This window comes from Calliopsis andreniformis, chromosome 5 (assembly GCF_051401765.1).
Source record: "Calliopsis andreniformis isolate RMS-2024a chromosome 5, iyCalAndr_principal, whole genome shotgun sequence".
NCBI classification, from domain to species: Eukaryota; Metazoa; Arthropoda; class Insecta; order Hymenoptera; family Andrenidae; genus Calliopsis; species Calliopsis andreniformis.
The window spans coordinates 14,345,896-14,373,115 of record NC_135066.1 but is presented as its reverse complement, the minus strand read 5'-3'; the positions used below and the strand labels follow the sequence as shown (position 1 = coordinate 14,373,115).

Sequence of the window (27,220 nt, the reverse complement as noted above, 5' to 3'; positions counted from 1 at the left end):
CTTTGAGTAGTTGATATAAAAAATATACGTGGATAAATTGCAGGAATTAATATGTGTACTTTCTGTTGTCAGAGGTTATAGTAATTATCTATTTCAAGCTATGAAAGAATGTGTCATAAAATGTATAAAAATTTAGAATCTTAAGATATAGTACGAAGCGTGTCCATCAACAGGTGCCAAAAATTTTAGGAGGTGATTCTATCTATCAAAGTGTGACGAAAATCCAGAATGACGCGACTGTGTTTAAGGCTTTGGGTCAGAGTTATTAATTGTTAAGGTATCTCCTAAAACAAGCGTGAAATATGTCTGACTAGGGACTTATTCTACAGCTGGTGCATAGTTGCCAGACCAGACCCAGCAAACTTAGCAGAATAAATCTCCAGTCAGACACAGTAAATCTAATAGAATAAGTCCTCAGTCAGACATTGCAATGCCAGTAGAATAAGTCTTCAATCAGACACAGTAAATCTAATAGAATAAGTCCTCAGTCAGACATTGCAATGCCAGTAGAATAAGTCTTCAATCAGACACAGGAAAGTCAGTAAAATAAACCCCATGCTAGGTACAATACAGTAAGTAGAATAAGCCAGTAGAATAAACCTCAAGTCAGACATAGCGAAATCAGTAGAAAAAATCTGAGGCCAAACACAGTAAAGTCATTACAATAAGTCAAAGCTTAGACACAGAAAAATCAGTAGAATAAACTCCAAGCCAGACAAATTTCACGCGAATTTTAGACATTTCCTCAACAGTTAATAACATCCTCAAAATTTCTAATACCAGTCCTCGAACACCCTGTCTAGCCTACTTCTTTCTAGTTCCGTCACAAAAGCTAACTAATCAGTGTTAACAAAAGTATCTAACACTGTTCCCTAGCCAAGCCAACAACTCAGCACCCCAATAGCTGTCTGAATCCCACATACACTACCAAGCTCATGGCAGTCCCCAGAACAGATCATACAGAAATTGTCGAAACACGGTTTAAGACAGAACCGTTCCCATCGCAATGGTAAATCTTTTATTCTTATTCAATTCTCTTAAGCAAACTCCTGAAAAGCGGCAGACTGTGGAAGTTGGACTGCCGCATTTCCCACCGAAAGTTACACAACGACGTTGTAATAAAAATGAAATTTCCGTGCGGCTCGTTAAAAATAGTGAGACAAGAATGGTAATAGTTGGAAAGTTGACAACTTCCTTGACTTTTCTATTACATGGGACGCCTTAAAATTGTGAAACTAAGGAACCGGGCTTCCGTCGAGACGCGGTGCTGCATTTCCAATACGTGCTGCCCCGAGAACTTCGCGGCTTTATGTATGAACCTTACCTACTCTCCTTTGTTTCGCGCGCAACCAGGGAATTCTTATCACCGCGGAACGGCTGATGTTATCCCGCTGTATTTCCTCCACAACGCACGGTTATGGAAAGTGAGATGACGGGAGGTATGGCAGATCTCTGACTAACAGGGAAGCGACGAAATCGCCTCGAAAATCGATGAGGAGAAAAACGAACAACTGAGCTTTTCAGCGGAAAAGTTGATCAACTTTATTTTTCTTTTTCATTTCTCGACTACATTGGCAGAATACTCGGTCGGTATTAAGTTTTCCTGAAACTAGGATTTTTCATAACTTTATTTGTCTGTGTAAAGATTGACATATTTTCTAAATTATTTTTATGATGACTGATTTTTACTTTTCAGTCAAGAATTCGATGTTTCAGGAACAGAATTTGTGAAGCTTTACGTAATTCCCTGTGTGATGTCGGTTTGAATATATATTTCAAATTAATAACTTTATTCATTTTTTGTTTCTTGACTTAAACATGCAGGTAACAATATAAATGTTTTAACAATATTAATGTAAAATAATCTATCGACTAAAAATTCAGAATTTTCTTAGAAAAGTAACAGTATTTATTAGACTAAACTTCGAAGCAACATTGATTGAAACAAAATGAATAGTAGATACTAAATTAAAAATAAAATAGAAATAGGTACCCCAAAAATTCTGACTCTTTTTATATGTCGTAAATTTATAAGAGGATTTTTAAAAATACAGAAGTTTCTATGTTCCATGTTCCTACAGACGCTTCTACCAAAATATATTAGTTATTGTTAACCTGAAGTATTTTTTCTCGACCATCAGTTGATATTTTCGAGTTACACTCAAGTTCTAGAAACTGTGTATTGTACTATACAATCTATCTAGGGATAGAAGATGAAAGACTGTTTCAAAAGTAGCAGTTTAACTATGTAGCATTAACAAAACTTGTTTAACAATCTTTGAAAACCGATATGCCTAATTTGGAGCATTCGTGGCCCGAGGGAAATTCCACAAACTTCTTACCAAAGTTTCATCTACTACAGATACCGTTCAGTGCATTCTCTGGGAAAAGTACGCTAAACGTACACTTGAGGAGAAAGCATGCCACTTTCGAGTCAATTGAGTGATCGATGCCATGATGTACTTGTTACTAACTAAATCAGAAGTTAACAATTAATGGATATGGTTTCTTAGACACCAGCCAGTGACCATTTGTAATTAAAAGTTTAATGTTATAGATTCTGTGTTTATTACAATGTAATACTGCTTCGTTCATAGAAGCATGTACATGCATTCTAATAATCCAATAAAATAATACTCGTGAATACCAAAAATACATTCGAGATAGCCAAAAGACACAGAGGTCGAAGCTGATAAGTAAAATATTAATGATCATTATTCTAAACACAGATTAGTGGAATAAACAGTATTACATTCAGAGGATGACTTAGCTGAATAAAAGGAAGTAAAGTGTACTATCATTTTCTGAAGTCAAAGCTCGTTTTCAGTGAGATGTTGAAATTTAAAATATTTCGGTAAACAGATAGAATACTATAGAAAGAAAGACTAGAATGTTTCAGAGTTTTATCCTTTCCACCATCTCAGTGAAATATTTTAAGCACCACCTATCCTATCTTAACTGTAGGATCTAGATTGCTTGGAGCAGGAAATGAACAACTCTCAAAAGCTTCATGCATCTTTATTTTTCACGTGGAACAAAATAATTGGTCATGATTACAATAAACTTATTAGAAGCTTTAAAGATAGAGCTAGTCGTACATAACGTACATATATTAAAGATTGAAATATGTTAAGTTCTATAGAATTGCGTACATAGTTACCCAAATTCCAGCCCCTGAAAAATACTATGAGTGCATATTACGTATAATCGAAATGAAATTAATATAATTCTACTGTCTTACCAAGTTCTCCAAATCTGTTTAAGAACGTTGGTGATAAGTTTTCAGTAGAACCTACTACATACTTGTCTACCTAAAATCTACCCTACTGTTACATTCTAACACAGCATATTGACAGGATCATGGCTCCCAATTTGAGTATCCCTGTTACCTAGTCTTTTGGTGGAATCAACAGTTCATTCAGATAGCCTACGAAGAAGAAGAAAAAACAACACTGTCCACTCTCTCGTGATACTTCATACGGGGACACTAAAAATTGTCTTTTTCTAAATTAATCAAAACTATTGATAATAAATGCTGCAAACGCAAGCACTATTTGCGACAGTTCATTTAGCCCCACCATTCAGACACATTCCAATCGAAGCCTTTATAAAGTGAAAGTTCCGAGTACAGAGCCCATCAAGAACACTGTGTCAGTTAGTAAAACACAGGTAGTGCCCCACGTGACGTAAAAGCTGTAAGAACCCAGCGGAAGCGAGAAGAAGAGGTAACGCTGTAAGCTTCCTTGGGTGTCGAACCATTCAGGTCCTTCTTCCTTGTAGACTACTTTCTAGGGTAAAATAATTATTGTGATAAACTGTGTCAGTGATACAACATGAAGAGGTGTGAATCTACATGAAAAACTGAGTCGAAAATATATGTAAAATAATTAATTTCTATACTCATATTCCAATTTTCGAATTTTGAGGTACACGTTTTTAGAAATAGTTGTAGAAAATTGATCCACAGCAATACAAGTATATTTCAATATTAATTTCAATTTTAAAAAATATTGATTTTTAATACGTTTAACAAAAAAAAAATGTTCTTCAAGTTTGTTCATGGGAGTGCAGAAAACAGTCAAAAGCTAAGTTCTTTATATTGCTTTAAACTCGATATTTATCTTAATCATCACCAAAAAAATATGAACACTTTTAAAACACCTTTTTTAATTTAAGATACAAGTATATCTCAATGCTTATATATTTTAGTATGTATATTCGATATTACGTACCTTCGAGCATCAATTTACCCTTGTACTGTGAGATCTGTGTACATCCACGGAGAGATGATAAACCGAAAGAGCGCGTTTGATAAAGAATAGCGTAAAGTTTATTTCCACGATTCAGCGGGTGATCGTTTCAGTGCTTGTGTGAAGCTCGTCGCGCATGGACATGGATTCGCTGTTCGAGAAGTACAATTGATTGTGTCATATAAAGTTTATAATAGCAACCGTGTGTAAATTTGAAAAAACGTGGACGGTGTAAATTGGAAGAAGTTGAGGAATAATTAAAAGAGAACTAAAACTGTAATAAATCAAACGTTACGAAACGTCAAACAGTAGCTGGTAATTATATATTTGAATCATCTAGTTATTCTAATATTCATATTAATTAGTGTTGAATTCAAGAAATTATACTAAATTCATATAAAATTAATTTATCTACTAATTTGTTACTCATTCTGAGTAAACGTAAAATGCAAATATTATAGATCATCGAAATAATGGATTGCGTCCATGACGTAACAAGTTATATAACTTAGAAGAAGGACTCTTTACTTTATGATAACATATGATATCAAATAATGATAGAACTTGATGATAACATAAAAAACGCAATTCACAGTTCACACGTTGTTACTAGATTCAGATAAAAATTAGCAGTTTGTAAATGATAATATACATATATGCTATCTCATTATAATTTTTCCATAAAAACTAATCGAATAATTTTGAAGATAATTGCAATCAATTCACCATGTAGAAATAATGCAATACACCTGGAACTCTTTCTGTACAAAGAAAGGGACTCTTTCGTTTCGTACAATTGTGTTCGACCTTGAAATTCAAAATCAAATTTATTTATTACATTCTACTCATTACGAGAATAAGAAGAATCGAAGGAACAATAGATAACCGCTTAATCGTTCTAGTGAAAAATTATATAATTCTTAAACTAAATCTCGCTGCTAACGATAAAAGATTTTTAATTTTTGTACAAAGATATCGTATAGGCTTAGGTTATTTAAGGAGCTCTAATCATGATAATGTTACTTTTAAAAATTTTTTTTTTAATATTTCACCCACACAAAATAACGTAGAAAAGAGAAAATAAATGTTACTTTATTATGCATGACATTGTGCAAAAGTTTGTTTATTAGACAGTGATTTCATCGAACTCTTTGTTTAAGTAGAAAAGGCATAGTCATTGTTGACAAAGATTAGATATGAGTAAATATGTTTCTGTTTACTGACTTCGAGTCAGTAAACCAGACGATATTGAATTATTAAACATCGATTATCCAAAATGTATCTGTATTCTTTTAGTAGTATCTGAAGCAAATCTAAACAGTCTCATGCAAGAAGCCTTCAAGTAGCATCATAAATCGAATGATAATCTAGAACCAGATTGATAAACGATTACATTATGTTTGCATTTGCAATGATAAGACATTAAAGTAATGCTGACAGAAATAAAAACATGTTACTTGATCGAAGAACTCTAATCTATGAACTGAAATGAAACATTTCAAATTGTTTAATTACAACTAATGCAGTTTAATATTTCTAATATGTAATATGTAAACGATAGCTTCTACGATGATTATACAGAATTTTAGTTTACATCTCGAAAATGATTGTATTCTATAAACAACATATCTATTTGATTAGCCGCTTCTTCTGGACATTCTAAACCCTTATCTTATCTAGTATATTATATTGTCTATCCCTTGAAAGCTAGTGAAATGATAAACTGTACTAAAAATATAAATAGAATAAGAAAATAAATAAATATCTAATAAATAGCTGTAACTAAGTTGGAAATGTTTCTTTTTTCACGACGAAGTTATAACATCTATAGAATTCTAGAACAATTGTCCAACAAAATAGTAGAATAGTAAAACGTGAATATTTATTTTATACATACGTACAATAGATTCAATTTCTCGATCATCAACATTGAGTAAAGAACTATAAAGTGACTGTAAATACAGCAACACTGTATTTAACAATATGTATCAGAAATTTTAAGGAATGATTCTACATGCCAAAATAAGATCAAAATGAAAAATGACGAAATTGTGTTTGAGGTTTCGTTTCCAAATTATTATTAATTCTTTTAAAAAAACCTCAAATTTGGGTGAAACGTGTCTGACTTAACTTAGTCTACTAGCTTATTCTACTCACATCGCCGCACCTGGTCTAGCTACTGCATTCACACAGTAGAATGAGTCCTGAGTCAGACTCATTTGATACGAATTTTAAGCATTTTGTAGCTACACACGTACGAATTCTAATTTACACAGGGCTCTTTAGTGTGAAATTTGCCTGCATACCTTGGATCATGAGAAAGGTAGCAGTATTATTGTCTACAAAGTGATCTAGTGTTCATTCTTTTCCCAGAATAGGTACAAAATCGCCTAGGATTATCTTTTCGTGCAGGTATTCGTTAAAAGCTTTTCCCCGTTTCCACGCGTGCTCCTCAAATTGTGTTTACTTCTCATTGTTCTATCGGGATGATGAGAAAACATGGTTTGCATTTCAGTGAAAAATTCAATGCAAGTATATTCTTACATGTTTCGGTTCTAAATGATTTTCTCCAAACCATAATACCAGTATATATCTTGCACTAAAACTGCATTCAGGGTAGAAGATGCATTGACGAAAATTTTTTCTAGAACGATGGCGTGTAACATTTTAGAAAGTAAAATATCTTTATTATTTGAACACGTGAATTTCAGATCCTTCGTAAACAAATTCATCAGTCAATTTTTATTTTCTATTTTAACTGTAGAACGATACTCTTCTATTTTATGGCGTAAATAACACTGGAATTGCAGGCCTTATTTAAAATAATATTTATTTTTGAAAAATTCTTTTTCCTTTCTTTCTTGAATATTAAGAAAAAACAGTGATATAACCTGATTCCTGTCTACAGAAAAAAAAGCAAAATATTTAAGCTACTTCGAAGTGTATGCTAAATACAGAGTGATCAGTTTATCTGGAAACCCTCCATGTGTGTTTTTTTTTTTATTTTTATTTAAGCTTTTAATGTAATCTGTACTTAACCATTTTACCTTAAAGTAATACAAATAGATAGTAAATACATGTACTTTTTTTTGATAGCCGCAGAATACATGCGCACGCTACAATATTGAGTTCAACGAAAAGAATAGACATGGTGGTTGGTAGAGGCTGGTACTTAGTTGCTGATACAGTTTAGATCTTTGATATTTCTACAGGGAACTTTGCCAGATTACATGGTCGATGTCTCGTTCATTACTGATACATGGGAAAAGGGAAAGAGGCTAAATCATAATATTTAGTCCTGCAGCGATTGATCATAACAATTAATTAACAGAGGAGCTTTCTTTTTACAAACAGAGGTTTGGATTTTTCAATATGAAAAAAATGTTGTTTACTCTCCATGTGTTAGCAGCATTTATTGCAAATACTGTTACCATTATAAGTGCTATCAACGCTCATTAAAGAGTTTCCAGATAAACTGATCACTCTGTAGATCTTCAAGTTTAAAATTTTTTCGATCGCTGGTGACTCTATGGAGTCGTTCTAAAGTTTCATTTTCTCAATGAAGTTGCATACATAGTAACAACTGCAAACAATTCAAAGAAGCAACATAGAAGAAACGCCTTGTCTTGTGTAACTTTAATAGTCGTCGTATCGGGTTCATTGATGAAAAGGATCCACGCAAATGCAAAAGAACGAGGTGGAGTTCGTTCAACCTAAAAGTGTAAACCGATGTCAATGAAGAATAGGACCAATCCCGCGGAATATTGCGACGATTATCATAAAAGAGACCATTATGGTTCTCGGTTGTTAAAATTCTACTCGACCACTGTCAGTGGAACGCCTGTGTTACCGATTTTCCAACCGAATGAACATAGAGACTCCCTCGCATTATTTTACTCGGAGATACCGCTAAAACGTATAACGCAGTAATGTTAGTATTTTACGGGACGCGAAGGAATTGTTCAATTTTCAAAGGAATCTCTCGAGTCGGATAAAACTCGCGTGAACGGTTTCCATTTGCCTAACGACGAAACCTACACAGGGCAAACGCGGATGATTGGGAAAGTCAGTCGATATTTGCGCAACGCGGCTTACGAATAAACATTATTTTCAGGCTGCGGATTTTCATGAATTTAGTCAATTTTCGAACGTGCAAACAATCACAGGATTCATACAATAATATTGAAAAGTAGAAAAAATATGAAAAGTGAAGTGTAAATTATGGGATTTAAAAAATGAAGTCAATTTTTAATTTGGTCTCAGTTTATAGTGATTGTGTTTATGAAAATATGAAATTGCACAAAAATTCGTAGTTTAATTATTGTACAGAGTGTTCAGTTTCCTGTTCGAACCTCGCCAGTGTGTTCTATAAATAAAAATAAAACTAAAATGTTATATGAGGAAAAGTTTTTAGACGCTTTATTAAGTGATTATCATTGAAATATGAAATGACTCGAGTCTGACATTAATGTATTATTAAATTTATTGTGAATTGAATTTCATCATGATTGTATCTTATTTCTGAATTCTTTTATAAAAAAATCTCCTATGTACCAATGAGAATATTATAGCATGAAATAGTATAGTATGATATAGTATGAAATTTTAGTGCAATTTCTTTTTCTAAGTAATTCATAACAGTGCTCAAAGGCGCATGATTAATAATAATTAAAAGATGAGTTCCTTCTTCGTCTTCAAAAATTTACTTCTTGACATTTACGATTTGTCCCACAGCAAAGCTTCAATTTCTTCTAAGAAGATATTTTTATATTATAAATGATGAACCTTTTCTTTTAAAGTGTCTCATGAGTAAAAATGATACTTATTAAAAAATCTGAAGCATCCTATTGGGATTCAATATGGAGGCGTGGCTTAACCAGCATGTACTAAATATGACGACAAATAACACCACGTTAATTAAAACCAAAGAAATTTACCCTGAAATGCAGCAAATCCTTTGCATAGAAATGTTATCGAAGGGAAGCACGTTCTCAACGTAGTATTAGTAATGGTATTCTTTTCCGCCACCAGACGTCGTGGCGTTTATGCCGAGCCCCAACAAAACGATTCGAAATACTTCCTACGTGACCAGATTCGTCGGACCCACGAGCCCCGACGATTTTCGCGAAATTTTCCGCGGCTAAGGAAGCTCGAGCAGTGATAAAAGGTCCGTTAAAAAAGCTAGCCCCCGCGTCACTAACACGGTGCCGTTTCCTCGGACGGCGGAGTTATTTATCGTTCGGTCCGATGAATGTCATTTAAAATTTCGATATAAATTAATTTAAGGGGTTAAAGGGGTTTCCAGAGTAGCGCAGTGGGACGGGGTGTAATGGCTCGGAAAATGAAGTTCTTGTAGCCCGGCTAAGAGAGAATCTCACCCTTCCCACGGTCTATTCCACTCTCCCGACCTTACCCTTAGCCTCTTTCGCCGCCACGACCAACCAACCCTCCGCCGGCCATCTCTCCCCCATCCCCTCGCCGAGATCCCTACTCTTCAGCTCCATTCGGGTGTTCTTCTATCGCTGGCCTCGCGATTCTATCCGCGCCCGGCCATTCGACTCGCTGCGTTCTTTCCTCGTTTCTCTTCGTCTCCCTCCTCGCAAGGAGACTCGTCGCTTCCTGTTGAAATATCCCTTCGCCTTCGCCCCCCCCAGGAAGCTTTCCAGCCTCTACGCTCATCCAGCCACTCCGGTTTACTATTATCTTAAGTAAACAGGCTACCTGCGCGCTCGGGAGTTCCAGATAAAGTCACATGTTATCAAAATCCCGAGACTGGTTGGAGCGAGACGTTGCGTTTGCACCGCGCTGCTTGCATCCCTCACCTCTCTCTGCCTCCATCCGAGGTACCGTTCTCGTTAATTTACTTATGTCGCAGCGTTACGTTAATGTCGTTAATATGCGTCAGCGGTACTATGGGGATATGGTTGGAAAAATCTTGAGGGATTCGTGTAGGGAGTCTTTTGTTTGGTTTCGGTGGTGTCTTGAAAATGGTGGAAAATATCGGTCGTTTTGGTGTAATATTGGTTAATATTGAGGCAATTGAGAGGGTGCAGCAGAAGGTTTTATGCAGGCAGTAAGACACAGATGCAATGGGTTATAATTCTGTAGCTGAGAGTCAATGTAACTTGAATCCTTATTTGGTATTTTTCAGGAGAGCCGAAAAATAGATGTTATTGCGTATTTCTTAATATAGTATTTGAAGTTTATACTTTATATTACTGTTATTTATACTATTGAACGCTGGGTCAAAAGTGATCCTGAGGCCACTGTAAAACATTTCGCTGTCTAAGGGTTAATTAAATGCCTACTATTCTAATAAAATGAAGAGACAGCAGTAAGATCCTGTGAAGAAGCTTAATTTTAAAAGAAATGGACATGGGTTAGACTGGTTCTCAACTACAGAATTTACATAAGTATGATGCTGTACTGCAAGAGCTAGGCCTTCAAACCTTAAGTATTACAAGGATAGTATTTAATATTGTGTTTGTTAGTATGATGTTAAGTGGAGTTATACCCTGTTATAGTATTATTGAACCTTTTGCGTTAAGTATACTTGTTAGGCCTCTTGGAAACTTCCCTTTGTTACATGAAGAACTGCACTGAACTAAGCATGGTCGATACAATTGTATCGATAGAATGATACATAATGGTAACCACGCCAGTCCGAAAATTGATATATTTGGTCAATCAATTCAATTCAATCAACTTAAAAATCTCTGTAAGCCGAATTTTAATATAGTTTATTTCCATCTTATTTCTGTGTATATACTGTCCCCTGCTTTTCTTATTATTCTGTAAATTCCACTTTTCATTGCAGAAGTATTTTTCCTATTTTTGTTTTTTCTTATGTGAATTAAAGGGTTCTGTTATACCCTATTAATAAATAAATAAATAAATAAATAGCTATTGACGTGACTCTTAAAGCTGAAGAAAAAAGTCTACCGTCTCAGGTTTCTTAAAAATTGATATAATTAAAAAAAGTTAAATACAAAAGCAGTGTAATTTTATTACCAGAATTAAGCTACAAAAAACTAAAGTAATACAATTTTTTATAACATTTTTTCAACTTTTTCAAATTTTTTAAAGTAAGGCACACTAATTACAGTAATGATCGTACAGTAATAATTACAGTAATGAAATACCGTGGTGCAATGAATGAAAAGACATTTAGCAAATCATTCGGAAAATGAGCTGATACAAAACCATCGTATAGGCAGGTATTTATATTTAATAAAGAAAACTCCACTTATTATTACTCCGAGTTGTGCAAACATGCAAAATGAAAAACATCAAATTTTCCCATGTTCTGCATCGCATTATTCTCTTGAAGCAGCCGTTTAATGGTCGCATTGTATGTACAAAAGAAGCAGAAGACAAAGAGTAGAGTACGAGAGTATTTCCACAATTCCCCATAATAAGTGAAGCACAGATTTTGTCGATAACGCGCTGCGTAAAGCGTTTCCATTTTAGCTCTCGTAAAGTCGTCGACTGCAAGCTGAATACCACTATTTCAGGGAATGAAATTTCGCGTCAGAGAATGCCAGATATCATTAACTATACCAATTCCCTCGTCCTTTGCGACCTTCTTGAAAACGCCCTTTGGGGAAAGACGTGACCCTTCATTAATTTCGTTAGAACGCAAAGGGAAGATGTGGAATCGCTTGGGGAAAATAATTGGTTGCAAACACACATGTAAAATGAATTGTTTAGCCATTATCAGCACGACTTCGGGGAATATCGCGCAACGATGGGTCGATATAATGCAGAACTGCATTCACGGTGTAAAGTCGAGCGAAATTTATTCCATAAACTAATTGTTGTACAGGCTTATAAAAGGGACTCTACAAATTTGTCAGTTTCATAGTTGTTTTAAGAATAAATGTGGGATGATAAAATAGAAATAAATTACATTAGGATAATTTAAATAATTAGATACACCAGGATAAGATGAAGCAACTAATATTGCCTAAATAATATTGTTAATAATTTGTTATATTCTCTCTAAGGAATTATTTAACAAGAATACAGACTCTTACAAAGTTTAGCAAACCTACTTAATTCAAATTTTTTATTCTCCACAATAGTCAGTTGCTAAATAAATTCCTGTATAAAAAACAGTGTGGTAGAAAAGAGCGTTTTGCAATTTAAAGGTAGATGATACTCATAAAATAGAGGAAAAAGGTTCTAATGAACATGGATCGAAACATTAGTGTTTTTAAAGGTATAAATAAATTTTTGTTACATTTAAAACGAGACAGAATTATTCTTATCGTTCTGTATTTAAAAAAATGAATTGTTTTACCAATTCTTCTTTTCGTAATTACGCAAGATCTTCTAAATGTGCTGAACCTAAAAGGTTTTCTATTTGTTCACCCTTTTTTTACCGACCTGTATAAAAAACTATTCTCAAAATTTGGTGATGTTCTTCGGTTTCCGTAAATGGCGACTCGTAACAGAAAATGATATTTTACTTTTCTACTAATTTTCTGGATATATGAAGTAGGTTTCGTTCTATCGATACACTTGCAGTACCATCATTGAAGTCAAATGAGTGTCCTACTTTCGTTTCACCTTCCTGTCTTTAGAGGGAAACTTTGCAAACCATATCGACTGGTGAATGGAGGGTAGTCGTAGATACACATGCACAAGGATGTGCCTCTTTTCTGTAGGAGAATGAGCCAAGCCAGAATAGAAGAATGTTCCTTACAAATACTTCTTATAGACATATATGTATCTACAAGATGAAACTTTATCGTTTTCTAGATAACTTGAAAAAAAATCACGCTACTTCGTTGCAAGGTCAAATTAATCATCAAAAAAATAAAAGTAATTCATTTACAAGTTAAGTATATAGGTATATTTGGTATATAGGTACCAAAAGACGCAATAGATGACATTAAATCATAACTTGAAATTTCCCCTCGACTTTCGACCAAGTAACGTAATTCATCTGAAGAATCATCTCGAAAATACTATTGCTTAAATGCCAGAGTCCATTTCCCTAGCTCTTAGGTCTCCTTTATTGTTACTCTCAGCAATATTCCAGGTCAGGGGAAGATTACGCGCGAACACTTTTAAACCAGCGCCACTCTTAGCTGCAGCGGCAGTTGTCTTACGCTTCAGCAAGCCATAAGTATTCTCAAGGTGTCCAGGAACGCCGCGCGAAACCAAGAATCGTCGGTATGTGGCCCGTGTGTCCCAGTATGGCTGCTACAATCAGAGTGGCACGCGCCTCATACCCCGACCCATCTACCTCTAGCACCGAATCTACCTTGAAACTAACCCCGAGCACTGACTCCCCGCCAAGCACTCCAGTGATTTCCGAGAGAGCATTCCCATTTCTTCCACTGGCTCCTGCCTCGAAACATAAGTATTTGAAATATTGCTGGGTAGTTAAAAGACTACATAAGTACATCAGTATCTCGTAGGGGACATCCTTGCATGGAACAAGTGGTTTATTCGTATGATTGATGGTGTGACATCGTGAATTCGGGAAAATCGTGAGGACTTCTAGGGTGTAAATGTTCCACACCTAAATACTTAAGATGTCAAATGTCCTAGTAGGTAAAGAACCTCAAATTGTATGCCTCGATACTTCAATTATGAGGTCTAAGAAACTGAGGATACTATTTTGTGACACTAGTTTTTATTTTGAATTAGGTTACCTAAGATATTAGGATTAAAGACTAAAATTGAACGAAATTAACGTTAGACATTGGGTTTAGGTATGTTTAGGTATTGGGACATGGTCAACTATTGGGATATTTATCTTAAGCCTGTTCAGTGTCACAGGTCTCAAGATGTAGAAATTTTTGGAAGATTGCTAGATGTGTCTCCAGTATCCAAAGATAGGCCTTAAACAGTGATAATGAATAGACCGCCAATATGTTCTAAAATCTAAACTGTGGAACAGGAGTTTCAACCTGTCACATTATAAATATCTCACAATCTGTGTCCCAAAGGGTAGACTGTGGATGGTTCATTCTCTTAAAGTCTGGCACAGAATAAACTTTCTTGCAGCTAGCAGGTCAAGTGAAGTCCTCTGGGACCAGCCCGATTTTTTTCTTAAATAAAAGTTAATTCATCCTTGTTGGATCACTTCAAGTCACTTGGTAGTGGTGGCTACTGAAGATAGGTTTCTTTACAATATTCTTAATTAGTATTAAGTTGCTTGGAAAAGTTGTGGAATTTCGTGTTTACCTATCGCACTCACTCTATAAGTGTATTAGTCACCCATACATACGCACATTATCTAGAATACCTAAATGTTTATTCTTCTAAAGAGTGATACTGCATGCCAAAATAAGACGAAAATGGAGAACAACAAAATTGCGTTCGAGACTTCGTTTTTGAGTTATTAATTGGTAATGATATACTTGAAATATCTGTGAAATATGTCTGACTTTGAATTTATTCTACTAACGTGGCTGTGCCTGGCTTAATAAACGTCGACAGTAGAATAAGTCCAAAGTCAGACACATTTTACTGTGGTAACTCTGATAAATAACAGAAAATGCGCGAAATTATATCCAACTAAAATCTCAAGGAATTTCAGGGATTTTCTTCTCATGGCACAAAATACTACAATTTAGTAATCACTGCTAGAATTTTCATCAAATTCATAAGATATCTCTACATCTTTTCTCTATCACGTCTAAATCTCGTAATTAATCTCGGGAAGCGACTATTCGGCGTTTCAGTAATTCCCAGGAATGCATCTTCATCCCTTCCACCACCCACTATCACCCATCGTGAATGACTATAGACATTCAGTTGAATGCCAAAGGGACATCATACATTCTGTCGGATTTGTGCGATCATAAAGATTGAGTACAGTTGAGAATGAACCCTTATCTAATGCATGATCAATCAATTCAGGAACTAAAAACATCTGATCAAATACTCTAAAGCCTATTACTTTCCTAATAAGTGTGTTTAATAATGCATTTTCTATGTAAATACACTCTAGAAGCTATGACATTAGTAATCATCATAATTATCAACCCTACATAAATGAACTCTGTTATCACAAATCGTACTAAGTAAGAATAATACTGTTAATGCAAAGTTAATCAGTAAACCATTATTAGGTATTTGAAAATACTTAAAATTCTTACATCAAAAACGTAAAAAAATTATTGCATTTTTTAAATAAATAATTTTAATCTCAACAAATTAAGATTCAAATTCACGATTGTTTCGATTGCTTGTAATTAGAGTAAAAATATGACACAGTTACAGAAGAGTAGACAGTTACTAGCAATTACGTTGCCAAGTCATTAAGTTGATGTCTACTCAATTTAATAATATACCCTTTCGAGCTAAACAATTTGCAGGGTGACCTGACCACATCGTTTGTGGTACGCATTTCCTATCCATCCCTCTCTCCCCATAGATTTCCAATCCAATCTCATATCTACGTCAAGACAGGACCCGAACAGCGATTTCTCAACATACCGACTTCCAAGAACGGATTCCTACTTCGTTTCACCATCTCACTGTCCTGTAGGAATATTTGAAGGATTTCCAATAGGATTTGGAACAGAAATGCAGCAACATATATACACCATGTGAAAAAATATAAATACGTGCTATTGGTCAACGCTTACTTCTAAATGATTACAGCTCAAATATTTTTCCGATTTATTAGCACTCTGTAGGTAGGGCAGGTACTCTTTGCATCCAGATGGCACATGGAAATACCTTTGAACTATCATAAATATTTATTGCTACGAGTAATGTAATTAAAGAGTATTTATTCATTAACAGACTGCAAAAACAAAACTGTTTATACTGACTTTCTGTGCTTATTGATATTTCCTTTTAAACTTATAATTTTAAATCTAAGTAGCTCGAGAAAAGTTAAAGAAGTATCCATAAAGTTTCAGATAAGTTTCAGTTCTTTTCCTCTCGATAACACGAGCGGCCCAAGATTAGTAAAAAAACAAGATTAATCAATATCGTATTGAAATGACATCATAATCTTAGTTTTTGGCAATGCACAAACTCAACTAAATCAATATTGAACTTTTCCATCATATAGTCCTACGCAAAAACGATAGCATAAGTGTACTATCTTTAATTGCTCATATCGTACCTAATTAAGAAATTAAGATACAGTGGGAGTTTACTGTGGTATATAAAATTTAATGAGTTACCTGTGAAGAAATAAGTAGGAAAACCTGCAAAATATAAAAAGAAGAACTCTGTATTTGTAAAGAATTAATTACATTATCTCAAAGGCACAAAGTATTAACATTTCTTTCGCCATCTCTTAAATATTGAAAATATTTTATTACCAGACTACAGTAAAAAATATTTCAGTGGTTTAACTTTGGCAACGTTCCCCTATTTTCAAACCTCCAAAATATAAAAAAGGAACCTACTATTTGTAAAGAATTAATTACATTATCTGAAAGGCACAAAATATTTACATTTCTTTCGCCATCTCTTAAATATTGAAAATATTTTACTAGCAGGCTACAGTAAAAAATATTTCAGTGGTTTAACTTTGGCAACGTTCCCCTATTTTCAAACCTCCAAAATATAAAAAAGGAACTTACTATTTGTAAAGAATTAATTACATTATCTGAAAGGCACAATATATTTACATTTCTTTCGCCATCTCTTAAATATTGAAGATATTTTACTAGCAGGCTACAGTAAAAAATATTTCAGTGGTTTAACTTTGGCAACCTTCCCCTATTTTCAAATCTCCAACATATAAAAAAGGAACCTACTATTTGTAAACAATTAATTACATTATCTCAAAGGCATAAAGTATTAACATTTCTTTCGCCATCTCTTAAATATTGAAGATATTTTACTAGCAGGCTACAGTAAAAAATATTTTAGTGGTTTAACTTTGGCAACCTTCCCCTATTTTCAAACCTCCAAAATATAAAAAAAGGAACCCACTATTTGTAAACAATTAATTACATTATCTCAAAGGCATAAAGTATTAACATTTCTTTCTCCATTTCTTAAATATTGAAGATATTTTACTAGCAGACTACAGTAAAAAATATTTCAGTGGTTTAACTTTGGCAACCTTCCCCTATTTTCAAATCTCCAACATATAAAAAAGGAACCCACTATTTGTAAATAATTAATTACATTATCTCAAAGGCATAAAGTATTAACATTTCTTTCGCCATCTCTTAAATATTGAAGATATTTTACTGGCAGACTACAGTAAAAAATATTTCAGTGGTTTAACTTTGGCAACCTTCCCCTATTTTCAAACCTCCAAAATATAAAAAAAGGAACCCACTATTTGTAAACAATTAATTACATTATCTCAAAGGCATAAAGTATTAACATTTCTTTCGCCATCTCTTAAATATTGAAGATATTTTACTAGCAGACTACAGTAAAAAATATTTCAGTGGTTTAACTTTGGCAACCTTCCCCTATTTCCAAACCTATAAAATATAAGAAAAGAACAGAGTGAAACTTGGAAGTTCCACACTGCATTACCCCCTTAATCGTCGGCGCAATTAAGCCGTGTTCAAGCTGGCCCCGCTCTGGGAATTGCCCCGCGTCAAAATAAAATCGCCCGTCGCGTCGTTCTATTTCGACGACGACGTGAAAACGAAAATATTTTTCCGGTCCTGAAGCGTGTTCCCTGCAGGCCAGGGGCTCGATACCGAAGGAGAACAATTTGTCAACGGAACGTTCCCGTCGTGATATCGAGCTTTCCTTCCGACTTTTCCGACTTCTCGCCAACGCGCCACAGCACACGATAATTTAATATTATGAGCGCCATAGCGCTGGCCCGTGTTTTATTCCTGGCTAAACGGGGCTCGATCATGTGATAAACACTGTCGCCGTGGCTCGGGAACCGATATTTACAGCGACTGCCCCTTTAAATGATGCTGGCTTATAAATTATCGCCAGGGCCACGTTTCTATCCCTTGTCAACCATCCTTTCTCGCTGTAATCCCTTTTATTCCTACGTCCTACGAAGCACCCTTGGAGATGCTTCTCCTTGAATCGTTGACGTTGAAAGGACGCAGCTTTTAATTAGCGATAAGCTCGGGACGCTTGAGGCCACTCTGAATCTAAGGCGAGAGCTTTCAATGACATTCAGTATTGTTTACGAAAAGGAGGTTCTAATTTATTCATTATTGCTAGGTCGCACTGTTCGATAAATCCTTCGTGTCTCTCGAGTTTACTGAAAGGGCAATCCTGTTTTATCAATCGGTTTACGTTGTCCCATCCTCTTGAATTCGAATCAACGATAGTTATTTTGAGTGGGTTCGTTGAAAGTACGTAAAATAGTATTAACGCTATTATAACGGATGGTCGAAGAAGTGGAAGAATATAAAATAAAAGAATTCTTTCTCTGCTGGAATACAGGAAGCATTTGAAGCATTTAAACAACAGTAGCAATATTACTCCAAATTCCAGGCATTATCGTTTAAATGCTCTGCATACATTGCAACAGTGCTTTTTCAATCTTTTTTAGCGTCGATTGTAATTTAATCTCACTTACGTTAATTTCAGTTAAATTAAATACTTATTAAAGAGGAGCATGTTTGACATTCTGGAAACATACATGTATGACGCACAGGATGCTTTGAAAGAATACCTTGAACATGATTATAGGTGTCAAGGTATTAAAAATAACTATTTTATATATTTTTAAACATAATAGTACTCAAGATCTGAACACGTGAATTTAAAAATCCTTCATGAACAATTTCCTAATTACATCTAAATATACAAAGGAACATATCCCACGAATGATTACGAATACATTTAATACGAAGACCAAATTCATTATACTGATAACAATACCTACAATTGTTTAGCCAAATATTGTTAGAAGGTCAAGCAAATAGTAGTTAATTACAAGTATTCAAAACAATTAATTGTGTTGCAATTCCTCGTTAAATTATCACAATTAATTACTATGTACCTCGCGCTCTCATTAAACCTCTCATTTGCGTTACGCGAAACCTGAGCGAAACTAATGGCTGAACCTATCCGAAGATTCAATGATAATAGAATTTCGAACGTACCGAGCAATAATCGTCCCTTCAAAGCGTCGATGAAAAATTCGGCCACGATAGCGAGTCTGATTGGACGAGCGACGAATTACATTTCACAGGTGAACCCATCAGGATCTTCCCCGAACAATCTATTTCAGCAAATACTACTGGCAGGATCCAAAGTCCACATATCGTTCCACGGTTGAATACACATCGAGACCTATCGTACTATCGTGCCATCAGCGGTGGAAGTTCAAGCTAATACTGCTACCTAACCAATCAACCACTCTAGCAAAGCTCTCTGTCTCCGTTGACGGAGACGCTGATTGTAATCGTTCGAACTACCTATTAAAGCGTACAAAGACGGCTGCTGCACGAAAATTGTTTCCACAAGCGATTCGTCTCGAAAGATTATCGACAGAACGATTTCGTGACTTTGGAGTATTGTTTTAAACGGGTAGCAAATTTTGATCGAATCGTAGTATCTCTCGCGGTATGACTGGTAATCGATTCACTGTAGGCTAAGGGATGTCCTGGGTACACTTGTTTGAAGATAATTATTAGACAGTGAGTGTTTCTACAAATTACAATTTTCGTAAGTGCTGTTAGAAAAATGAAATATAATTGAAGACTTGTGTCAAGCTACAAGTATTGTGAAGTGTACTTATGTTTTGATGTTTTGCACATTTTTGCGTGTTACGTGGAGTCTGAATTTTTGTGTATATTACAATTTTTTATAAGTATGTTATCAGTATATTATATTTTCTAAATTGACTGCAATTTTTTAAGCTGAGGAAACCTGTTACTTTATTTAAAATAGTTAACTAAACTCGAGAAATATTTTATAACGACTAGTTTGATTCTAGTTAAACATAACATTGTCTTTTATAGAATTCTGCTTAAAACAGAAGCAATAGGACAATTAAAATGATTCGTTATTTCAAATAATATTTTTAATTACTTGTTAAAAACACAATTCCTGCCCAAGTCTAAGTCTTACTTGCAGACATAAATTTTTCCGTACATGAAAACTGAGAAATTATTCAGTACTAAGAGAACAAATTTAAACCATTTAATGGCACACAGGTTTAATCAAATGACAAATTTCAGCACTGAATATTAATAGTACCAGGAATTCCACATAAATGAATTCGGACCAGATACAAAAGATAGCAAAGGCTTTTATAAAATGTGCAGTTTCACTTACTAAACTTGCTGAACTTTGTCATTCCACAGTTACGTATTGGTCAAATGAGAAAATACTTTATTAATTAGTATTTTGCAGGAATAACTGTATAAATTCGATTCACTCGATTTTAATGTAATTTATGGAACATTTTAATAATGAAGGCACACAAGTAGACGGAATAACTATAACCATATTTATCGTGTGTGATTTGTGTTTCGAGAATAATAGTTTCACTTCGAATTCACACGCAATGGAATTAAAAAGAAATGTGAATGAACTTTATTCTCCATGAATTTACGTACTTTTTTAGAAACCTATTATTTTTGTCATCTGGATAGAAATAGGAATTAAGAATGAAGAATTGTAACATGGTTAATGTACCTTGGGTTTTTTAGGTAAAAACTCCCAGAATCGAGACAAAATGCGCATCGAAAAAAATATAGTGTATGGTCCTCCAGGGGAAAAGAATATACCAAATGTTTCAATGGGACAATACATATTCGATAATCTTCGTGTCAATACATCTCGCATTTATCTAGTAAGTTGAAGATTAAATAACTTATATATTAAAGAAACTAAAAATACTTAGGAACTTTTAGATGTAAAATAATTAACATCAATTCCTTTCATTAAATTACCTATTACTGTATAGCTTACAATCAGTAGATATTTAATATTCATTTTAATCTAGAAACGTAAAATAACTGATAGAATTTTAATTAACAATACATACTTAAAAATCTCTATTTTTAATGTTGAAGAAGTTGATATGAAGAAAGTGATACGTATCTTTTAGGTGGATACTGACAGTGGTGAATCTTACACAGGGAAAGATATACTCGATAATAGCATAAGAGTAGCTAAAATTTTAGAAGCTTATGGGGTAAAACCAGGCGACAGAATTTCGATTGTATCAGAAAATCATCCACTTTATTTGGTAGTGACATGTGGAATTTTGTATGCCAGCGGTATAACTGTGCCACTGAATCCTGTATACACAGAAAGTACGTCTGAACTTCGATAAATCATTTATTACTAACTTTTTAAAAATATTAAAGACTCAACTGCTTAAAAAACAAGTATCACATCCAAAAAACTAAGAATATTCTTATACCAAATATTAACCCAATATAAAATTCATAAAGTTAAGTATTCTGCAAATTCTATATTTTTGCAAACACGAAGATACTTCTTTTAAATAATTCAACAAATCAGATAAATAAAGTTCGTATAAAACGTACTTGGATATTATTGAAATAAAATATACGAAAAATTATTATTTGAATAATTTGTTATCTTATTCGATTAGATGATATTTTAAAATAATTATGCATTAATTCGTGAACATGAACATGGTTACGTTTACACATTATGTTTGTTCCATTTATGTTAAATGTTCCGTACGTTTGCATTCAGTTACATACTGTTTAAATAAATTTATTTATCTTGGTTTACGCTGCATTGTATAGGTTGGCTGAAACTAGCATTGAATAATAACAATTAACATTGCGACATAATATTTCCTTCTTAGGGGAGTACAGACACATGCTAGACATTTTTCATCCGAATGTTATATTTGTGTCTACACGAACCGAGAAGATTATCGCACAGATCGTACCAACGTTGGATTGGAAGACAAAAATAATACAATTGGATGATAAGTCTGTCACGAAGGATGTACCAACTTTAAATGAGCTTGCAAAGAAATATGCAAATACCATCGATATTAATACATTCGTACCAAAACCGATCACTGACAGTAGCAGGGAAGTAGCCATTATTTTGTGCTCTAGTGGAACGACAGGTTTACCAAAGGGGGTAGCGCTATCCCATCGAAACTTGCTCACATGGATATTTAATTCAAAGTATGTAAATGAATATAACCAGATAAATGCATTTCCCACTTATTCAATACTCCATCTTCTGTTTTAAATTTTCTGGGTTAAAAGTAAAGTGGAACCGATTACTGATATTCCAAGATCACTTAAATATTCACAATTTAATACATTCACTTCCATAATAGATTAAGAAAAAAATTTACAATATATATTGTGTTTTTTTTATTTTTGTTTCTTTTTTTGTGCAAGAGATCTCTGGACTTCTCCTTTATAAATACATGATTGCTTATTCACATACACACACACTGTCACTACAAACAATCGCCATAATAAACATCTTTTACCGCTAATTCTCAAAGCAAACCTGGCTTCTTGGAAATGCGAGAGGGTGATCACTTAGTTCTCTTTCTGCCTTTCTTCCATGGCTATGCAATGGGCCTGATAATGAAAGGACTGTGCGATAACGTAGTCCTGTACATGATGCGAGCGTTCAACATCGATGCACTTTTAAACATAATTCAAAAGTACAAAATAACAATGTTGCCAGTGGTGCCTCCAATATTAGTGGCTCTGGCGAAACATCCGGACCTGGAGAAGTATGACTTCAGCAGCCTGAAGCAATTAACATGCGGCGCAGCAGCATTCCCGCTAGACGTAAGTCTTTCGTCCAAGTTTGTTAAAATCGAGCAAGTCGCCACGTAAGATGGGGGCGTGAAGCTCTTAGACACTGACTTCTTCTTCTTTATTTTCTCGAAGACACAGAATTAAAGGAAAGATTTTTAAAATCTTTTATTTCGTTTTAAATATTAATTGTCATTTCCTAGAAAGCTTGTTAAACTGAAGTCAAGGAGTTTTAGTGTTATTTATTGAACCCATGACAATGTTGCTGTCAAAGTAAGTTGTATATGATTACACAAAACGTCAGAATTTTATACAAAATTAGACACATCAATGAGTTGGTGCTTGCACCCATGTTGCTATTATAATAGAGTAAAAACAAAAGATATTGAATAGAAGATTGTATCATAATCGTTCTATAATGGCACTTTTTATTTCCATTTTTCTATGACCAATTATCTAGAAAATCAAAAATTTTTAAGTGGTCATAAAATTGAAGTTATAGATACAGTATCAAAAGTCCAGTTTCCAAAATAGTATTAAAAAAGAGTTCTAGAACCAGAGCACAATTATTTCTTAATGCAAGCTATGATATCTTAAAATCTGTAATACAAGCTACTTCGTATAAAATGTCCTGCGACGACATACAAATTCCTTGCGTTACTAAAAACAGAAAAATCATAGAACTATCCACAAACAAAGATCTACAAATTAAGTACTGGCTTTCTGAAAACGAATCAAGTTAGTTAATAAATGAATCTAAATATGTATTTCATTTCCTAGCTATACGCTCAATATTATTCTGACAGGATAATATTACTTTCTAATCAGTCTCAGAAACATGTCTTTTGCACCCTACAAACTCACTCCCTGCATCGAAGCATAAACTTACAACGACTAAATATTGCAAACGTATTGCCATATAAATATTTTAAAGGTAGCAAAGGAGGTGCAGAAACGAATGAAATTGAACGTCATTCGAAACGGTTATGGGATGACAGAATTATCAATAGTAACGAACGTAAGCGAGACGAACAAAGAGTGCACTGGAGGAGTAGGCATACCATTTCCAGACTTACTTTGCAAAGTCGTGGACCAGAATACTGGCGAAGCACTCGGCCCTAGACAAATCGGAGAGGTCTGCTACAAAGGCGACCAAGTCATGTTGGGGTATTTTGCGAATCCTAAGGCCACCGATGAGACAATCGATAAGGATAAGTGGTTGCACACTGGCGATCTAGGATACTACGACGAGGCGGGGGTACTGTATATTACAGGACGAATAAAAGAGCTGATCAAGTACAAAGGCTACCAAGTCTCGCCATCTGAGATCGAGACGGTAATACAGACGCATCCAGGTGTCAAAGACGCAGCGGTCATTGGCAAGCCTGACAAAGAGAGTGGAGAGGTGCCACTGGCATTTGTGGTGAAGCAGCCGAACAGCAATGTCACGGCGAAGGATATTATAGATTTTACTAATGGTAAGATTGTACACTGTTATCTGTAGTATTCTCTTGTTATAGTCTCGTTTTTATATTTAAAATTATTTAAATAGTTCTGTTTTTGAGACACTGTCACTCATCATTTTTTATAAGACCAAAGTAGGATACTGTGAGCATGAGTTCACAAATGTGTGCAACGCTGAAAGCTCGCTAGTGAGCAATAAGCCTATATCGAGTAGTTGAGTGAGGATTCCAATTTGGAGGGGTCATTTTTAGACTGTTTCTAAAATACAAATTAATTAATTAAAAATGTAATTAAATAATAGAAAAGGATTAAGGAAGTAAGAATTTTTCCTAATTATTTATTAACGTGATTCTACATGTAGAAATAAAGCGAAAATGAAGAATGATAAAATTGTATTTCAAGCTTTATTTTCGAGTTATTAATTATTATTTGTACGTGTAATATACTCGCGAAGTGTGTCTGACTTGTGGACTCATTCTACTACTGACGTCCATTAACTAACGAATTGTAAATCAGGCGTAGCGATTTCAGTAAAATAAGACAGTAAATCAAGTCTGGTCAGACAGCTTACAAATATATTTTAGGTATTTTTTTAATAATTAGTATCTCAGAAATGAGGGTTTAAACTTGCTTTAAACTCATTGCAAACTTGCTTTTTTATCCTTTTTTATGAATACATATTGGTCATCGAACTACACGAAAACTACATACCATAAAATATACGTATAAAAATTTGACTTGACTATACTATAAAAGCATTGAAAGTGTATAAATTATATGAGATAGGTGATAATTGTATTATAGAAATTGATTTTTCTTCGTGAAAAAATACCAAATTTTCGAACAAATTTACAGGACAACTATCAAGGCAAAAATGGTTGAGAGGAGGTGTGAGGTTTATTGATGCCATACCTAAAACTCCATCGGGGAAAATTGTACGAAAGCAATTGATTGCATTGTCATCTAAACTGTAAAATACTGATTTTAATGTGAATATTTTAATCGTGAATTCCAAACGAATTTAACTTTTGTACCATAATGTATCTATACTAGTAATAAACATTATTGTATACATAATAAACATATTCTGAAATCAAGAAATGTCTTCTCTAGGTATTCATAACTATCGTTTATTCGAATAACAAATTCATTATCGAGCATCCGTGTTGTCTTCCTAAAGTATTTAGCCGCCATATTGCATCACCTGTTGCGTTATTTAAAATCCCCTAAGTACATGGAACTAATAAAATCACCAAATTTAAATTTATCCTTTGCATTTTAAACATCATCCCGTCCTAAATTACAAAGGCATACAAAACTCATAAAACCTGTAACTATATTTATACATATATGATTCATATGGATAAGAGCTAGTATAAAGTAGCATAAAAATATAATAAAGCGACGCTTATTGTTAATAAATTCGCTTTTAATTTCTCCCACCGAAAACATGACAAAAGTGCACATTTAAATACTCAGTGAAATACTACGCAGTAAAAGTTTGGAAGCCAAAAAACTTTACCCAAAACTGTTTCGCCAGGTTTACAGTTGCTTCCTGCATGTCATCTACTGTTCTACATTACTGTAGAACAAAGGCCTCTAGTTTAGGAGAGTTAATCATTCATGACATCGACACAATAAATCCTCTCCAATGTCCCCCGAATGAAGCAATTTAGAGTGATTAAATATAACTGAGGGACTGGTATAAGGTGAGGATTGTCATGTGTAAGCCGACCGATAATTGCAGGTTCTCTTGAAAGGAACAGTCAGGGCGATCGCGTTACCTTCGTTAACGAGAAAGTGCGATAGGAATTTCTAGCAGTTTTACCGGATCAACGGAGCTGGCGGTGTTCAGTATCGGAAAAATTTAAATTCACGCCACCGATTTCACTGTGAGACCAACCGCTTACCCATGTACGTGTGTACGTCTATACAGGGTGTCCCGTGAATCTTTGCTGACACACTCGACGCTAGTTCCTCCGACGCTTACCACCTGTTTTCTGATACTGGATAAGCAAATGTGAATTTATCGTTTGAATCCATTTAGCCTGTAACTTCGCGCTGCCTTTTGCTGTATTTATACGATGAAGGGACTGAGATTTCTCAACTTACAGCTTAACATTTTCCTCAGTTTTGGAGAAGTACTTAAATACCTAGAAACGACAAACCAACTTAATCTGATATAAAACTATGTGGCTAAGAGGTATCGCTAATAACTTTGTAGTTGATGCAATTTTAAAATGGAAAAAAACATTTTCTTCTCCTAATTCTAACGCTTTTAACATCGATTTCTAAGTGCCATTTAATTTTATTAATACTTTTAGGCATGAAGAAAAATATTGAGAATTTAGAGTGAGAAAATATGGTTAATATGTTCCAAAATATAGTTTGGAAGAAAGTAAGAAAATGGCTAACGAATATTTATATTGTTTTTATGATAATAAAAAGGTACATATTTTTAAGCATAATATATAAAACCAATCATAGGTGGAAATAAAATTCTCATAGATCAAATATACAAAAATAAATAATAAATATATAATACAAATTTACTCGTAATTTTCTTAGCATATCTTTCTATAATCATAACAACTACACAAGGCACTTCTGCTTTTAGAGAAACATTCTTTATAATACTCCATTGATTACTAAACTTTGTGTAATTATATAACTATATAAAAATACAAATTTAATCCTTCCACATCTGTATACAATAGTAGATATACATAGTAAGTTCACATGAAAAGCAAAAATATTTTATTCATAAATAACTTCGAGGAATAATGAAGGTTATCGTTTAAAATTTTGAACAAATCCAGTATATTTGAAAAACGAACAGAGTTCCATTTTTGTTTTAAAGTC

At 34.1% G+C, this 27,220-nt stretch overlaps 1 protein-coding gene across 1 annotated transcript; it reads left to right on the top strand.

Annotated features, from left to right (window-relative positions):
- The first annotated feature begins 4,400 nt into the window (after positions 1-4,400).
- On the top strand, positions 4,401-25,459 carry LOC143178676 (luciferin 4-monooxygenase-like). Its single transcript, XM_076377434.1, has 7 exons — positions 4,401-4,565; positions 20,831-20,973; positions 21,232-21,439; positions 21,967-22,300; positions 22,633-22,927; positions 23,829-24,372; positions 25,214-25,459. The coding sequence occupies exons 2-7, from the start codon at positions 20,857-20,859 to the stop codon at positions 25,330-25,332; spliced, it is 1,617 nt and encodes a 538-aa protein (XP_076233549.1). The 5' UTR covers positions 4,401-4,565; positions 20,831-20,856; the 3' UTR covers positions 25,333-25,459.
- The last annotated feature ends 1,761 nt before the right edge of the window (positions 25,460-27,220 follow it).

What these genes read in the sequence shown, in the direction of transcription:
- LOC143178676 (XM_076377434.1), top strand. Translation starts at nt 20,857, where the DNA reads ATGCGCATCGAAAAAAATATAGTGTATGGTCCTCCAGGGGAAAAGAAT. An exon ending in CAGCAGCATTCCCGCTAGAC is followed by an intron (nt 22,928 to 23,828) that starts GTAAGTCTTTCG and finishes AATATTTTAAAG; the next exon opens with GTAGCAAAGGAGGTGCAGAA. An exon ending in TATTATAGATTTTACTAATG is followed by an intron (nt 24,373 to 25,213) that starts GTAAGATTGTAC and finishes ACAAATTTACAG; the next exon opens with GACAACTATCAAGGCAAAAA.